Source organism: Mastacembelus armatus, chromosome 8, assembly GCF_900324485.2.
Source record: "Mastacembelus armatus chromosome 8, fMasArm1.2, whole genome shotgun sequence".
Taxonomy (NCBI): Eukaryota; Metazoa; Chordata; class Actinopteri; order Synbranchiformes; family Mastacembelidae; genus Mastacembelus; species Mastacembelus armatus.
Window position 1 is genome coordinate 4179957 of NC_046640.1, and position 17534 is coordinate 4197490.

Genomic DNA, 17534 nt, shown 5'->3' on the forward strand with positions numbered 1-17534 from the left:
GGCAGTCAGAAAAGGCAAATGTGTTGTTGGTCTTTCCCCTCTCTCTGTCCCTGCCATTTCCTGTCTGTGACCTGCTGGAAAATAAAAGCAAAAATGCCCCCAAAATTATGATGGAATAGAAATTAGATCATTAGATCAGGGAGAGTAAAAATGACACAACATCTTGACAGCTAGTAAGGCTATTTCAGAATATACGTTTGGGTCACTCAGGTAGCCATTAGGTTCTCCAAAAGGTGATTAACTGGTGTCATTTGAAAAATCTAGAAGGTTGTTTAAATATTAAATCTTAGGTTTGTAGGTGAATGAAAAATGATTCAATCATCCTTTCTAAAGCACCACTGCCCCTTGAACAAACACTTTTACTGCTGCTGATATGATTCTGAGGAAGAGTAAATAATTTCTTGGCATGCCCTTCTGATTTTCCTCAGAACAGAATTGTAAGCACTTTGTATTTGCTTATATCATGTGACAATACAACCCTTAATAAAACGTAATAGTCATCCATCCATCATCTATACCCACTTATTCCTTAACCAGGGTCCCAGGGATCAGCTGGACCCTATCCCAGCTCTCTTTGGGTGAAAGGCAGGGGTCCACCCTGGACAGGTCCCCAGTCCATCACAGGGCCACATAGAGACAAACAACATCACACACTCACACTCACTCCTATGGGCAATTCAGAGTCACCAATCAACCTGACATACATGTTTTTGGACTGTGGGAGGAAACCAGAGTACCTGGAGAAAACCCACACAAGCACAGGGAGAACATGCAAACTCCACACAGAAAGGCCCCTGATGGGTTGTGAACCTGGGCCCTTCTTGCTGTGAGGCAACAGTGCTAAGCCACCATTATCTTTTGTAAAATTCATTTTTTATCTGTGGCAATTAAAATAAAAGTAACAAAACAGTTGTACCACAAGGTTAACAGAGCTACACTGGATCATATGAAGGTTCTCTGAGCAGTCTGCAGAGGTGATGCCCTGTACATCTGTCTCGATTGCAACAGCTCACATCGTCATGTTTTGGGGGTTTTGGTGCTGAGCTCAGTTGCAGAACACACACACTCAAAAAGAGTAGCTCAGGAGCAGCAAAGCTCTATTTAACAAAATCAGATCAGATATAGAGAACTTAATTCTGCATGAACATTGACATGTTTGAATTGAAGCTGTGTAGTTTAATGAATTGCTGCTCTCTGGTGGTCATTGGTGAAAAATACACTCCTGAGGTGACATGGATTGCCAGAGCTGACAAACTTCAATGCAATGGGAAGATTTAGTTAGTAAAAGCACATCAAGAAATTGATTTTAAACTCAAATTTCATAGTGAAGAAAAAATGTGCATTAAAGCTGCTACTCCAGTACTCAGTGCATATAAGCAGAGCAGCATAGTACAGCCTAGTTGCCAAGTGATGACTGCAGTTATCATAAATAGACATTAAATCATAAATTAAAAGCACAAACTGTCAACATAAGGCAGTTCAGAGGAGCATAATGTAGTTAGGTAATATTCATATAACCTATTATTGAATGCAGGTTTAAGGTGTAATAGGACAAAGTTTCTCAAAGTCTTTGCCAGTGGTATAATTTGCCAGTAATGTCAACCTTCCTGTATAAATATAATTAATTTATTATATTCTAAATAGTAATTAACATAAATACAATTAGGACAGAAGTATTACTATAGCAGACAAATTTACTTGAAGTACCAAAAATAACAGTAATGAATGGCACATCTCACATGATTACAGCCAATATTATTTTCTCATAGTTACTGACAGATTAATTCTTCTGAGATGAACTCAACAACAAATACATGAATCACAGAATCACAAGTCTGCTTTTAGGATTACGATGTGTGTTCAGTCAACACACAGAGTGAGGAAAGAAGAAAGAACAAGTCACTCTACTTGCAATAATGTTTTATATGTGAGGAGGATGTGAGAAAAGCCATGGGAGTAACTACAGATAAACTGTGCATATTCGACCTTGAAGACACAAATGTGGCTTTGTACAGAGCTAAATGTTCAAATCTAAGTTGATGAATGAAAACAGTGTACCCTTCTTTAAAGTGGAGCTGATAGTAACTAACACTTATGTTTATAATTTAAGTGCTGAAATTCCTACTGAGGATTAATGAGGTTTTATGATTATACTGTTTTATTAATCTGATTTATAGCTGAGTTCTAAAATAAATGTACTGGAGTAAAAGGACAATATTTTCCTCTAAGATGCAGTGAAGTAGCAGAAAATGGAAGTACTTCTAATAGTACAGATACCTCAAAATTGTACATAAATACACTACTTCAGTAAATATGCTTAGTTACTCTCCACCACTGAAGATGAAGAAGAACAAGAAAAAAAGAAGTAGAAGAAGAGGAAAAGAAGGAGAAGAAGAAGAAGAAAGTTGCCGTGGTCGTTGTCGTCTACTACCCACAATTCCTTGCATCTTCCGGTTTCCACCATTGAACACTTAAGATGGCGGACCGGCGGCGAAGGAGGAGGCGCGTGTTTCGGGACAGCGAGGACGACGACGAGTCAGGCTCCGGTTCGGACAGTGGGAGGTCGGAGTCTCCGATAAATAAGACTTGGGGGAAAGATCCTGAGCCGGCGGAGGCGACACCGGGCCGTGCCGAGGCAAAGACCGACGTGGAGTCCGAGTGTGTGAGTAGCTAACCCCGGTAGCTAACGTTAGCTCCTCGAACCGATGGCTCCGTCTCCCGGCGGGGAGCAGCGAGAGATGCCGCTGCTATTAAAACTTTTGTCGGTGACCGAGTCGTCGCTATGGCCCAATGTTACCATGGGGACATGGTCATATACACTTGATCTCTGGATCCGCTTGATTCGTGTTGTTCTTTGTTCGCTGGACTAGAACTTAATTAACTAGCTGTTTAAACGTTAGGTCAGATGTTGGCAAGTCAACTGTGTCGTTGGTATTTAGTGCTAAAATATGGACTTTCTACATGCTACATCGATTAACTGTTCTAAAAAGGCCAGCAGGCCGAACAGATAACTTTATTCTTAGCGAGACGAAAAGGAGTGTGGGGACTATTGGAACAGACATGTTTGTCCATAACGACTTTTGAAGACTGTTTCCAGCGCTGCAACTAACGCTAAGGATTATTATAATCATCAGTTAGTTTGTCGGTTATTTTTGTTGGCAGTAGTCAATAGAGATGGGTTTGATTGTGCAGATCTTTTCATACGCTGCCATATGTAGGGAAAAGAAGCATTGAAGTCTCACTTTTTAGAATACGGAGCTCGATAAAGTTTTACAGTTCTAACAAATATCAAAAGCTTTGCAATTTACAGATGACTGCTCTGTTGAATGGTGAATTATTAACCTATTTGTTGAACCTCTGAATAATCTAGATAATTATTGATGCATGTAATACTATTAATGAGGCAGGAAACTAATTCAACAGGGCTTGAATGAAGCTTAATGTTAAGGAGCTCAGCTGCTAGTGTTGCAGTTCAGGGCACAGTCTTTGCCTTTATTTGTTCTCAGATGGTAGTATGACCTTTTCCAATGATAGAAAATGTTTGCACAGGTCAGTTATCGTTTTAAAATGAATATTGCTTTAAGCATACCAGGGAGAATCAAGAGTGGGCAGCGAGTTAGTGCAGGCTGAGCAGCTGGGGATGTCACGTTTCTGCAAGTTGATGTTCTCTTTCAATGACTAACAGGTTTTGTTGCTCAAATTGAAAAGCAGAGTTGGACAAAGGCAAAAAACCTCTGCCCTCCTTTAGTGGCTTGTGACCCTTCAAGGTATTCAAAGTTCTGTAGGTTTTTATTCAGATTGTTGAATCTAGGAGGGCATTTGTTTGATATCCTGCTTTAGATTGAACCTTGCTGCAATCAAACGTATGATCAATATAAACTCCAGCTTCCTCTAAAATGAAGCTCCTCATTGTCCAAAAGAAGGAAGGAGGGAGCTTCAAGTGTGACTGTATGAAAGTGTTGTTAAAACCTCTCTCTTTCTCTTACAGGAGAGTGAAGATGGGGTAGGAGAAGGTAAGACATTAGTTCATACCAAGATCTAGCACACTTTTTAAAATGAAAACATCTGCATCAAAAACATTAAAACTACTAATAATTGTGACACTGAAACATAAATACTTGTGAAGCCCCTTTGTTGCCTCAATTATTCTCTGAAGCCTGACACTGAGAAATTCTTTCTGTCAGCTGTCCTGTCCGATTACGAAAGCGCAGATCAAGAGGAAAACGGCTCTCACTCAGAGGTACACATTACACAGCAGCTAAATGAAACTCAAGCTTTAACTTGATGTTGTTATAGTGTAGCTGAATGACTTTCCCAAGACTAACCTTTTGATAAAAAGTTGTACATTTTGAAGTGGGAGAAATTTCTAAATATAGCAAGTGACTCTTTTTGCACAGCTTAATTCCCTGTTCGTTTGTTCCCTCAGGGAGTGGAGGAGGAAGAAGAGGCAGAGCAGTACAGCGGTGAAGAAGCCCAAGAAGCAGCCAGTGAGTCCAAACCCTCTGCTGCTGATGGCCCGACTCAAGGAGAGGAGGAAGTGGTGGTTGAAGAGGAGGAGGTGGCAGAAGGGCAGGGAGGAGGATGCAGTAAAGAGGAGAACAAAGCTGAGCAGAAAGGAAACCTAGCCGGAGAGAGACAGAGCGGTGATGGACAGGTGAGGTTCACTAAGCCTCTGCTGCAGCTGGAGCTAAACATGTAGCAGGCTGATTCTGAAAGTTAGGCATGACGTTGAGTAAATCTTGTTGTACTCGAAATACAGTTTATATAAATGTGGTATTCACAGATCACTGTACAGGTACAGTAACGCCTGGAGTTGACCAAGATAGTTGAACTGACAATGCCATTATGTCATCTTCTCGTCCAATTGGTGCAAACATACATGCAGGAGTCCACAGATGATCCTGAGACAAAGGCGGGAGGAAAAGCAAGTCAGCAGCTTGATGATGATGAGGACAGAAAGAACCCGGCCTATATCCCCAGGAAGGGTCTTTTTTTTGAGCACGATGTCAGAGGACACACTCAGGAGGAGGAAAGGTACAGATAGACCACGGGGGTTTTTTATATTGTTTAAATATTTGTATTCTTGAGTTTGATTAAGGGGGAGAGAACTATCCAATAAAGCATGAGTAACATCCTGTTTTATGGAAGCGGATAGGTGGAAATTTAAAAAAAAAAAAAAGTTGCCAATACTTTACTATTGATGTCATGTTTAGAGCTGATAAAAAAAATTCAAAAAGTAGGACATTTGGGGTTTTCAGCAGAAGGCAACAATGTTGTGACTCCCTCCCCATCCTCTGTCAGACCTAAAGGTCGAAACAGGAAGTTATGGAAAGACGAGGGTCGCTGGGAGCACGACAAGTTCAGGGAAGAGGAGCAAGCGCCGAAGAGCCGCGAGGAGCTCATTGCCATCTACGGTTACGACATCCGAAACGGCGGCGGCACTGGAGACCGACCGTACAGGCAGCGCAGGCCCAGGTAAGTGGCTCCTTATCAATTTTTGTGTCTCATTGATTAATGATGATGACATGACAGAGATGGAAGTCTCATACTGGCTTTAGTTTCAACAAAACATCTCTTGTTTCAGAAGGTATTCAGGCCCCTTTGCTGGTCTCATACTGTAGTGAGTTTTAGATATCATCTTGAGTGAATCAAATATACATTTGTGTCCGCCAGTCTCTACTCAGTAACACATCATTACAAATGAAAACATGGTTTCAGAATTTTTTGCAGATGTATTAAAAACTGATACGTTTTCCAAAGAAGATCTGAGATTCTATCACTAAAAATGCAGGTTTGCCCACAGTGTGTCTGGTCTGAAGTTTAATTAAGCGACAACTGAGAGATGCATGAAGCCTGGAAAGATGCAATGTACAGTTCTCTCAGGATGTGCCACTTAACTATTGATTGTGTATATTACACTTTGCAGCCTTATTGATAATGTTGTGCTAGATGCTGAAAAAGATTGTATAGTATACAACAAAGTAATATATTTGACAGCTGGCTACCGGACTACAGACTTTGTTGAAGCCTCAAATCAATCTCCCACATAATAAATTGCATTTTATCCAAATTGCCCCAAATTGTGTCTCCCTGCAGACAGAGTGCATCTCCCAGCAGAGACAAACGCTGGAGGGAGGGTGGGGAACGACCGGTCAGATCTTGGCAAAGCGGAGGTGGAAGTCTGAACAGAGCAGGAGTTCCACCACCTTCATCCATCCACCCATCCTCTACATCCCCTTCCTCTCACCCTCTCTCCTCTACTCATCGCAGCAGTAACCCCACCAGACTGCCTCCTTCCCGCAGCAGACCATCCCACCAGAATAATATCCCACCTCAGTCACTGTACAGGAGTAATGAATCAAATGCCCCCCACATGCAGCCCAGAGAGCGACAGAGCCCTAAAACTCAGTTGGATCCTGCAGGTGACAGGAGTATGGTTAGCAAGGGGGGGCGTGGAGGAAGAGGGGGACCTCCCCTGGTCACTGAGGACATTACAGTCAGCCCAGGAGGCGCTGGGGAACAGGACCTGAGCTTAGCTGCCGTACCGACTGCAGCGTCATCTCAGAGAGGAAGCTATCAGTCTGCATCACCGAGACGACAGCAGCAGGAACCACGAGGGAGCGCTGATAGATCTTTGCTTGGATCAGCTGCTTCTTCCTCTGCCTCTGAACCCTCTCTTCAATCATCAGCTGGAGTAACTACTCGGGAACCCTCGCCTCCCACTGAGCGGCCGGTGGAGCGCAAATCTTACTCGTTGGCTCGCAGGACTCGCTCTCGAGCTGCAGACTTGGGGAGCAAACAAGCATCCATGGAGGAGTCTGCCGCTGGTGGGAATGCATCCTCCACTGGCAGTGTGGGAGGGAACAGCTGGACGGGAGGAGGAGACAGACCGAGCCAGACAGGAGCAGCTGGAGCAGGTGGAGGGGTGACTGAGCTGGACCAGGACGTGGCACGACTCAGTCTGACAGGACAGACCTGGAACCAGGGTCCAACGTCATATATACGCTCTGAGATGAGAGGTGAGTGGAAACTTCTTGGGACTTCTTTTACCATACCTGTTGGTAATACGTGGCTTCAGTGAAGAAAAGTACTGACTGAAAGGTTTCCAAATGTGTTAAACTTTCATAAACCTGATTTATGGAAAATATAACAGGTGATAAGACCTGAGAAAGTTTTTCTTCATGTTGTAACTTCTAGACACATTTGCCCTTTTCCCATTACACAGTTTTAGCACTACTCGGCTCTACTCAACTTGGTTTTAGTCATTTTTCCATTACAACTGAGTGTTGCCCCAATATGGTTGGGGCCGTCATAGCATGGTGGCAAAAAAACTGCCTGATGCCACCAAGTACAGAAACGTCCACACTGATGATAAAAATGGAAAATGGTGGTCGATGTGGCCGTTTTTTTAAAAATTGGGGGTTTAATTCTTTTTGGGACGTCCATCATGGTGGACTGGAATGACTTTTTGGTTGACTGAGTTGTGATTGAAAACAGAATTTAGATTTAGCCCTAGACACATGTCAAGAAGTAAAACGAACAGGATGCTCCATGTGTGGAGTGCCACAGCAATAGGTCTGAATGCTTTTGTGAGGGTTTTAATTTTTTTATTTGTAATTTATGATTTACAAAACTTTGTAAAACACAATTTTGTGATGACATGTTCTGCTGCCCGCACCACCTGCTGCAGGTCCTTCCTGTTCTCTTCTGTGCAGCTGGTGTACCACACTGATGCAGTAGGTCAGGAGGCTCTCTATTGCTGACCGGTAGAAGTTGTTCAGCAGGTGAGGAGGGAGGTGAGCGTGCCATAGGTTTTTGAGGAAGTAGAGTCTCTCTTGTGCCTCCCAATCTGATGGGTGATGAGTGCGGTCCAGTTGAGGTCAGCTGAGATGTGCACACCAAGACGCTTAATGCTGTTTATCCTCTCTTTCCTCCTCCCTCCATGTATGTAAGTGGAAGAGTACTCAGTGTGCTGAGATCTCTTGAAATCCACTCAGTTGCTTGGTTTTTGTAGTGTTTAAGTTCAGGTTGTTGTGGGAACACCATGCTGTCAGATACTGAACCTCCACCATATAGGCTGTCTCACTGTCTGTTATGAGTCCTACTATGATGGCATTATCAGCAAATTTGACAATCGCGTTGGCAGAATGGATGTGACAACAACCATGGGTGAAGAGGGGCTGAGAACACACCCCTGTGGTGTGCCAGTGTTCAGAATGTGGATGATGTATGAACTTCTATCCTGATGTTCTGGGGTCTGTTGCTCAGGAAGTCCAGTATGCATGTACATAGCGAGCTGCCTAAGCCCATGTTGTTCAGTTTCTGAACCAGTGTATGTGGGATAGCTCTATTGAAATTTGAGCTGAAATCCACAAGCAGCATTCTTACATAGGTGTTATCCTGGACCAGGTGTTTAAATGCTGACAGGATACTCTATATCTTTTTGCCTGATATGCAAACTGGTGTCAGTCGAGGTCAGCAGGGATGGTAGTTTTAATGAGAGAACATCAAACATTTGATGATAGTGGGTCTTCCAGCAGCTGTGTGATAGTAATTGAAACAGTTGACTGTGCTTTTCTTCGGACCTGGAATGACTGTGGCAGGTAGGAACGGCTGACTGTAGCAGTGAGAGGTAAAAAAAAATGGTAGTAAATACTGCCTCTAACTGATCTGCACAGGCCTTTAGGATCCTTCCAGTGAGTCCACCTGGTCCAGCTGCTCTCCTTGCGTTGACTCTGTGGGGTACATATGACGTGATGATGGTGCAGCTGTATGGGTTCATCCTTCCTGTGTAGTGCAAAAAGGGTGTTAAATGGTTTCACATAGCTTAAGGAAAACAGTGTTAACAGAACCAGTAAATAAGCAGCTTTCTCATACAGGTTATGTGAGGCTCTTTGAAGCCAGATAACCACAAAAGATCCTGACTAAGTTGAACCTGCTTTGTGATACAGGCCAAAGACAACTAAGCAGCGTTCTTAATTGGCACCGGCACCTCATTTTTATTCTCATACATATATTTAATAAAGCATACGTCACACACCTCGCATATGTCAAAATAAATCATAGCTTGCCGGTGCCTTCACAGTGGTCCTCGTGTACTCATATAGGAATAGAAATGCAAAGCAGTCTTAATGTCAATAGAGAGAATGTGTTCCTCCTTGTGTTCCAATAATATCAGGCGAACTGATTAATATTTTGTGCACAGGTCTCCCTAGCCCCATGCACATCTCCACCGGCCCACCTCAGTTCTCCAGCATGGAGGAAATAGGAGTGGGCTCCAATCGGGCCAAACGCTACTCCTCCCAGCGCCAGAGAGCCGTACCAGAGCCAACAGCGCCAATGCACTTGGGAGTGATGGAGGGACACTACTATGAGCCCAGTAAGACAATAATGTGAGGTGTAACCAGCACTGATAATCAGTAGTTTGTCACAGCCCTTCATGTATTACATAAGTTATATTGTAGTTTAAATTTTAAATGAATAAAATTGCCTTCGAGGTCCCTGTATGTTCTGAAATGTTTTATCTGTAATATCTTCATCTCTTGGTCAACCTCACTCTGTCTCACAGTGTCGTATCAGGGACCAATCTATGCTCATGGGGACGGCCCCACCACCATCCCACCGCAAGGCATGCTGGTCCAGCCTGAAATGCACATCCCCCACCCCGGTTAGTGGAATTTAATTTGCTAGTCAGTAAATAGCAAATCATACTTTAATGTTAAATAATGCTGGTACACTTTAAAATTTTTTTTTTTTTTTTTTTTTTTTAAATTTAGTGCTTAAAGCATTCGTCTCTGCCTCATCCCCAGGTCTCCATCCCCACCAATCAGGTGGTCCAATTGCCAACCCCACCCTCTACGGAGGCCCACCTGTATCTCTTTCACCAGGGCAACCACAGCAACTGTTACCACCACCTTTCTACCCTCCACCAGGGGTCATGACCTTCTCCTACCCCGCCATGTACCCAAACCCACAGGTACACACTGCATATGTTGCAAGGGCTTTAAATGTGAAAAGCAACAACTGGCTGTAGAATCCCACTTTTACAGAATTTTACTATACTATGCAAGATTTATTTTTAAATTGGTCAGTCATCCCTTCTCTGTTGCTTATAAACAGTAATGTTAACCCTCAGGGGTCGACGAATGTGCCGCCGCGTTTTGACGCATCTTCTCCTGATGACGCCGAAACAAACTTAAATTACTCCGTCAGTTTTGATCGTACAGATAAAAGCATTATATCATTGGAATCTGTAAAGGGTCTACTTTGTATGCACTCATAATAACAAAATGCTGTGCTTTTGTAAAATAAAGAAAGCAGACAGGGTGCAGTCTCTGTCTTCTCTGTCATCTCTCTTCACAGACACGTAAATAAAACAGCCAGAATCTCAGCGAATACTTGCCTCATAAAAATAAGAAATATATGGCTAATAGCTTGGAAATGTTTTATTTTAAATGAAACAATTCAAGTTGAAAAGAAATCAACACTTTTTATTTAATCCGTATGAACGTAAGGAGAGGTATGTTTTCTCCTGTCTCACCTCATTACAGCTAATTTGATCATTTGTGCACTGTTCATTTGGAAATAATATCTGGTGAACCAGGTAATAATGTACATGCCCCAGAGAAATGACATAAGACGTCAAACTTCATCATAGAAATGACTTTTTCTGTGTGTTTGGATGATGGCACATTACGTGGGTGAATATGCATTTCTTAAGTCTTGTGAACCAATGTTCTGTATGTGTTTTATGGTCTTATTTCAGTGACTTAAAAATTGTAGTTTTTCACTAACCATGCATAAACACTGTTTTCTCAAAAACACAATCATGTATAAACTTGCTGCTCACATATTATTGTAGCCCAGTTTGTGCTGATTACAGTGTTATCAGACTTTAGACATTAATATGTTTAAAAACAACTGAAAAAGCACAAATGTCAGGACATGTCAAAATTTGTCTAGGGCTCCAAAACCCCCTTAGACACCAGAGGGTTAAGTAGCATTAGGTCTTATTATCCCTACTGATATTTTCACATTTCATCAACTGAAGAAAGTCTTGTATGTACCTTTGTAAACCCTTATGAAACCCTTGTTTGAGGCTATGTGGATCAAGCTAATAGCTTTGTAAAGTTAACTGTAGCAATGCCAACCAATCACACATACAGTTTCATAAACCTATATTATATCCCCCATTCTCGTTGAGAGATGTGTTTTCTCAGTGGTTTCACGTCATTCCAACAATGGGCAGTTGGTGGCGACAACATGCAAAAAATGAATGAAATCCAAACACATTTATTACACTGAAAGGATACACACAGTGCATTTTGGGGCATGATGTTATAAATGAAAGGTCAACTTTTTTGGATTAGATTTTGTATGTGACACCAACCCTCTTTCTCTCTGCGTGTCAGGGTCAGTCCCAGGTGACCTACGGAGGTGTAACATACTACGACACGGTGCAGCAGCAGGCCCAGCCCAAGCCTTCACCGCCCCGGCGCACATCCCAGCCCGTCACTGTCAAGCCCCCCCCTCCAGAGCTGCCCTACGCCTCAGAGTGACCCTGCCCCTCACCCCTCCCCGCCACCTAGTCTCAGCCCCACTTTGATCAGAAGCTACAGGTGAGCACACCACGTGTTTACTGTGATGTCAGTGTTTAACCCGAGTTTACAAATTGTTGAAAAGGAGGTCAAGGGTGTTACTGTATATTGTAGCTTATACTTAAACACAGGGATTCACTACAGTAACTGTGAAGCACACGTAGTCGTGCACTTTTTTCATCCTTACATAACACATAATTACATTTTTTTAAATGGGAAAAAAGAAATTTTCTTTGACCTCCTACCCTACAGCCTTTTAAATTTCTCCCACAGCAGCAGCACCAGCATCATCTTTTTCTTGAGTTGCAAGATTTCTATGCACTCACAGATATCATCTGTTCAGAAGTTGAAAATGTAAATTTCTGTTTGTAGGAGCTGGGCGGGAGGGTCGGTGAGGAGCTGCGGTTGTGAACAGTAGCCACCAATGGGATGGAGGGACTGATGAACTCAGCAGGTGACCCACAACTTCACTGCTGGAATGTGTTTTCCCACCTTTTATCTCTGTTTTTGACACTGTAGCAGTCGGGCATCACCCATGTTCTATGTTCTAGTCAGACTGTCGTGTATCTCTGCAGTCACAAGTTTCATCCCTCCCTGTTTGATTTCAACAACAATACAGAATCAGAAAATTTACAAAACATATTTGACAAATGTTTCCCTGTCAGACCTCATCAAAATGAAACGGTGGGATCAGAGTTGTGTTCGAAGTACTGTCTAAAGTGTTTTTCCTTTTCATTGTGAAGTTTTCTGTTGAAATGGGGTGGACTGAATCCTGTTAAAGGAAATTTAAACGGTTTGAGTTTCTCTTTGGGACACCTTTTGTCCAGTTATCAGCTGACTTCTCAGTGTACTTCAGCTTTTATTTTATTTTATTTTTTCCTCAACCGGAAGTTGTATTTTTTTTTTTTTGTTTGTTTTTTTTTTTTTCACCAGCCGTTGTAGTTCTTAAAGTTTAGAAGATATAAACTAAATAAAAATAAAGCAGAATTTATTGACCGTTTGAGGGATGTTTGTGAGAATTGGTTGTGTATATAGTGTGACTGCAGCTCTCAGTGTCATGTTCAGATATTCATAACCGACCTGGTGCTTCCTTTAAACCTCCAGATGTTACCGTCACATTACAGCTGGTTGGCGTTTGTTAGTTTTGGATGCTGTTCCTCCACACCTAGAGTTTACGACTTCTGCCTGCTTTTCCTTCTTTTTTTTTTTAACATTCTTTAACTTGAGATGTAACAGCACCGTGTTTATTATAATTGACCTTTAACTAAAAAACATGGATTCAGAAATCCGAACTGCTGCTCATCCTTGGTTCAAGGTCAGTTGTCTCTTGACACACAAGTCTATAAGTCCCTTATTTAACATTCATAAACAGTGTAGAATATTTAATAATTAATAACAAACTGAAGTACAGAGCTAAGTCTTTTAATGTATTAACTACACTTCCTCCTGTGAACACCTTATAGTGGAGGCTGCTGTATAAACAGGTGATGAAACGAGCTGATGGGAGCAGTTAGAATTGCTGACAGAGCATACACCATTCATGATGTGTGTTTGGGGTGGCAGTTACTTTCATTACTAATCATTGAATTGTTTGGCCTAAATGTCAGAGGTAATTTACCTGTAGCCCAAGATAATGCCATCACAATGTTTTTGTCTGTTTTTTTTTTTTGTTTTTTTTTGTTTTTTTTTCAACCAACATTGCAGGACCTTAACATTTAGAGTTTGATATATAATCAGATATGTATAGGTTACCCTATCATTTAGGCTTATTATCGTTTCAGATAATTTAGTATCTACTTGAAGGATACTACGTGCGATCACACATCGCAAGTGAATCAGAAATTTTGACTTGAAAAGCGTATTATCTCCTTTTAATACTGTTTGCCAAAGACTCCAACTGGGAGTTTAGTTAAAATATTTTGCACTTTGCGAAATTGTGGCAGGCATCTTCTATTATTTTTTTTTTTATTTTAGAGCCCAAACAACATGTTTCTTGACAAAATCTGCAGGTTAAAGAGTTGTAAAAATAATTAGCTGACACTCCACTTTAGTTTTAGGATTTTCCATGGTTTTACTGGCAAACTCAAGAGTATTTCAGAGTAATTTGGCACAATCGAAAACTTTAAATGAATCAGATGCTGTCACCCAGCCATCCTGTGTTTTGGTTTATGTAGGTGGTGAGTGCCACCATGATTAGAGATGTAGCCACACTGTTACATAATGTAACTTAGCCTGAATGTCATGTTGGTCAAGTGGCAGAGCAGAAATGAAATGGACCCACTGGTTACCTGTCCCTTTTGTGACTAAGAATAAAGTAATACTTACATAGAAGACAGACTGTCATATGAGCTGTGGCTGTTAAAGTGACTTTAACATGTACAATCAGCAGAGTGGCCTTTTTAAAACTTCATCCTTTTGACTGAATGTACGGTATGTTATTATCTGACAGCAGCTCATTTCTTTCCTACTGACAAACAGAAATTTTGACCCAAAAATTGCACAAAAGGCCGTTGCCCGTCTGAGAGAAGCTGCTGCTGGGTGGACGAATTTATTATTGCTGTATATAGAAATCAAAATGTGTATATAGAAGCTTGAACAGATAAATAGAGCAGTAAACATATTCTAATAATACTACTAGTGCTACAGAACAGTCGGCTTCTGATTCAAATGCATCGGCAGGGACCTTGAATGTTAATGATGGATAGTTTAGAGAAACAAAGGATTTGTGTGGCTCTGAGTTGTATTTCTTTACCCTTTACCAAGTGTCACTGTTGAATTTGTTTGTGTTATTAGTGAATGCGGGAGTGGAATGTCGACCCCCTGCTCTTTAAAGACACACTAAGGAAGCCACATATCTAATTAAACTGAAACTTTTTGCTTTGCTTCTGTTCCTTTTCCATTGTTTTATTTGAACTTTAAGAATGACCTGCTTGGCTTGATGTCAGATTAAAAGAACAAGGCTTATTAAACAGTAAATATAAGGATCCTATGTTGAGGAATAATTCTGACCGTAACAGCTGCAAGTCTGACAGTAAAGAAATCATCATTTGTGGATCAGCTTGGATTAATTGATTAATTTTGTCAAATATCAGGAAATTGAGATATTTTACTTTCCCACATTCCAAAGTAACATCCTCAAAGAACACAAAGTCTCAACATTTAGCCGGTTGCTTAAACTGCTTTAATATACTCATGCATTCAGTTTTCTGCTATTGACTAATTGTTGCAGCTGTACCGTAATTTCTCTGAAGATATTGCTATTTTTTTAATATTTGAAATTAGTTTTTTTTTTTTTTCCTAGCAAAGGTCTGTGGCATTGGATGTTTAGTGAATCAAAAATTATTTGTCAAATTTTATTTTACTTCGTGAGCTCAGCAGCAACAGGTTTTGTTTTATTTACTTTGAACTTTTTATGCCTTTTTCGTTGCCCTCTCTTTCCCTCCCAGCTCCAATCTAGATAAATACCTTTTAGATGACAGACAAGCTTAATATTAACAGTATTTACTATCAGTATTCTGAAAGGACTTCCTAAATCCTGATCAAGTGCTTTGATTAAACATTTAAAACCATTAGAGAGGATTTCTTTTTCAGGCGATCTTTCCATTCTTTTCAAATTTCCCCAGATGTTAGTTTTCGGTTTGAAAGGTGGTTGTGTGTCGGGTGAGGAGAGGGCGAGGTGTGGTGATGGCGTGCTCCTCGCGTCTGGACACGTTTAATCCGTTCAGCCTGCCTTATTAAAGAGGGTGTAATCTGCGGCTTCAGCACACTTCCATCTCAGAAAAGTGATGCTTCGTTTCAGCTCACTGGTTATCACTCAATTTGTTTTGGACGGTTTAAGTAGATTATTAGTTCTGTAATGTCCTGTAATTATTTGGGTCCATTTTCTTCAGATCTTGTTCAATTGTTCATTTTTAAATAATGAAATTGCCTCCTGAGCTGAGAGCGAGCTGACTGCTGCCCAGTTTGACCTATGTGTAAAATGTGTGACCTCTGACCCGACTGTGTTCACTGTGACAGCAGTCCTGTTTGTTTCAATGTTATGATGATGATAACTGCATCTTTGTTCTGTTCTGTTTGTATGTGGAGAATGATATTGTCCACACAGGATCAATAAAGAACATAATGATCAAATTACTGTGTGAGTTCAGCTGTAACAATTCAAAGGTTCACTGAAGAAAAAAAATCTATAGAAAGGCAACCGTGTTCATCTCCCCCAGGACAGGACCACACGTTGAATCAAGGAAAAAGTAAGTATTCACAAAATGGATTCAAAACTGAATCAGAGTAGATTAGATGAGACTTCGAAACATTGATCAACAGTATTAGTCTGGGATGCTAATTACCTCTCCTTGTTTCCTTCACTTGCTTCTTATCCTAGTCCCATGCTAGATGTTAGGAGAGAGCTTCAGGTTCTGATGTGGGCACAACTGGATAGCAACAAAAACTATTCCCGAACAATGTAATGTATCTCTCAACATAATAATGTGAAGGATGTATCATGTTTCCCCTGATATATACAGTTTTTTATATAAACAAAAAAAAATAATCCCTACTCGCCCTTGTGGATTCATCAAACTCAGGTCTTGTACCAGAGATCCAGATGATGTTCCACTCTTTTTATGTGTATATAAATCTGGTATTTGTGCTGGTATAATATTGTAGTAGTGTCCGGCCAGTCTGATCTGCTGTGTGTCCATTCAGCAACTTGTTTCTAATGCACCGGAGTGTTGGTCTGATAAAAGACAGGATTGTGTCCTGAGTTCTCCAGGGAGTCTCTTCAATTTTCTATCCTCTGGACACAGGAGAAACTGAGGCGTTCATGATGACAGGCCAAGATGTGAGGAGATGTAAAATTAAGGTACCATCCCATCTTACTCTCCTTTTCCCTTCTTCTTTTCTCTGTTGCTTTTTTTATTTCCCTTTTCACACACTTTCCTTCCACCCTCATCTTTTTCCTAGCTCCATTTTTTTTCTCTACCTCCACCTTTTTTCTTCATTCCCCTAGCCCCATTTTTCCCAAATTCTTAATCTTTCTTTTTCCTGCTTTCCTTTTCCCTACCTCATTCCTTTGCTTTTTTTTATCCTTTATTCTTATTCATCTTTTTTTTTATACCCCTGTTATGTTTTTTAATTTTCCTCACCTTGTTTCTCTTCTCTGTTTCTTCCCCCTCCTTCATGCCATCTTTCATTTCTTTTAACACCAAAACAGAAAAGTGAAGTATTATCTACCCTGCCTGGCCACACACCTGCTCTTCTCTATTTGTTAGAATGAATATTTATAACCTGGTGGGGGTGGGAGAGCTCTTACATAAACACTTTGATTGACAGGCTCTTACAGCCAATCAGATTGCAGACAGTATCTCCTTCTCATGAATATTCAGCAGCAGCTGCTGAGCCTTGGATGGGGGGGGGGGTGCAGCTGTTACCTCAAATTTCTGTTTCGTTTAACCCTTTAACTCACACAGCCTCTTCATTGTTACAAATGCATGTAGCGTTATTCAAATGCACCATTGGTTTGGCTTTATTGGTTTCAAATTCCTCACTGGAAGTTAACAAATCTTTCTACATTTTAAATGGAAAAGTTTAATAAATTAAAATACACTGCACCACCTGCGGGATCTTGGGATGGTTTTATGTTATTTAAGGGGCTTTTATTATCCTAATAGATGAGTTGTTAAATTCTTCTTTTTTATGGTCCTTTATCCTAACAACAAACAAAAGCCACCACCGCTCCTCAGCTTTAATTAAATCTGAATGTTCAAGTTTTATGCAAGACTATTTAGGTTTTTTTCAACAATCACTTCTTGTTTCTTACTTGGAAACCAACTTTTTTCTGCAACTTCTCACCCACAAACCTCTTTTTTTTAAAGCCAATATTCATATGTTCCAACTTCACAAATGTGAGTGTGAACACACACATCTTGTTACTTTCAGTTC

General features: G+C 40.9%; 1 protein-coding gene across 2 annotated transcripts; it reads left to right on the forward strand.

The window, feature by feature from the left end:
- Window positions 1–2467: 2467 nt before the first annotated feature.
- casc3 (casc3 exon junction complex subunit) lies at window positions 2468–15728 on the forward strand. Of its 2 annotated transcripts, none has more exons than XM_026325387.1 (12): window positions 2468–2662; window positions 3989–4013; window positions 4185–4240; window positions 4427–4654; window positions 4886–5034; window positions 5302–5475; window positions 6097–7019; window positions 9206–9379; window positions 9569–9667; window positions 9777–9976; window positions 11412–11618; window positions 11970–15728. In XM_026325387.1, the coding sequence occupies exons 1-11, from the start codon at window positions 2477–2479 to the stop codon at window positions 11556–11558; spliced, it is 2361 nt and encodes a 786-aa protein (XP_026181172.1). In that variant the 5' UTR covers window positions 2468–2476; the 3' UTR covers window positions 11559–11618; window positions 11970–15728. The 2 variants fall into 2 exon arrangements, with proteins under 2 accessions (XP_026181172.1, XP_026181173.1); XM_026325388.1 differs by having other exon boundaries at window positions 9810–9976.
- Window positions 15729–17534: the final 1806 nt, after the last annotated feature.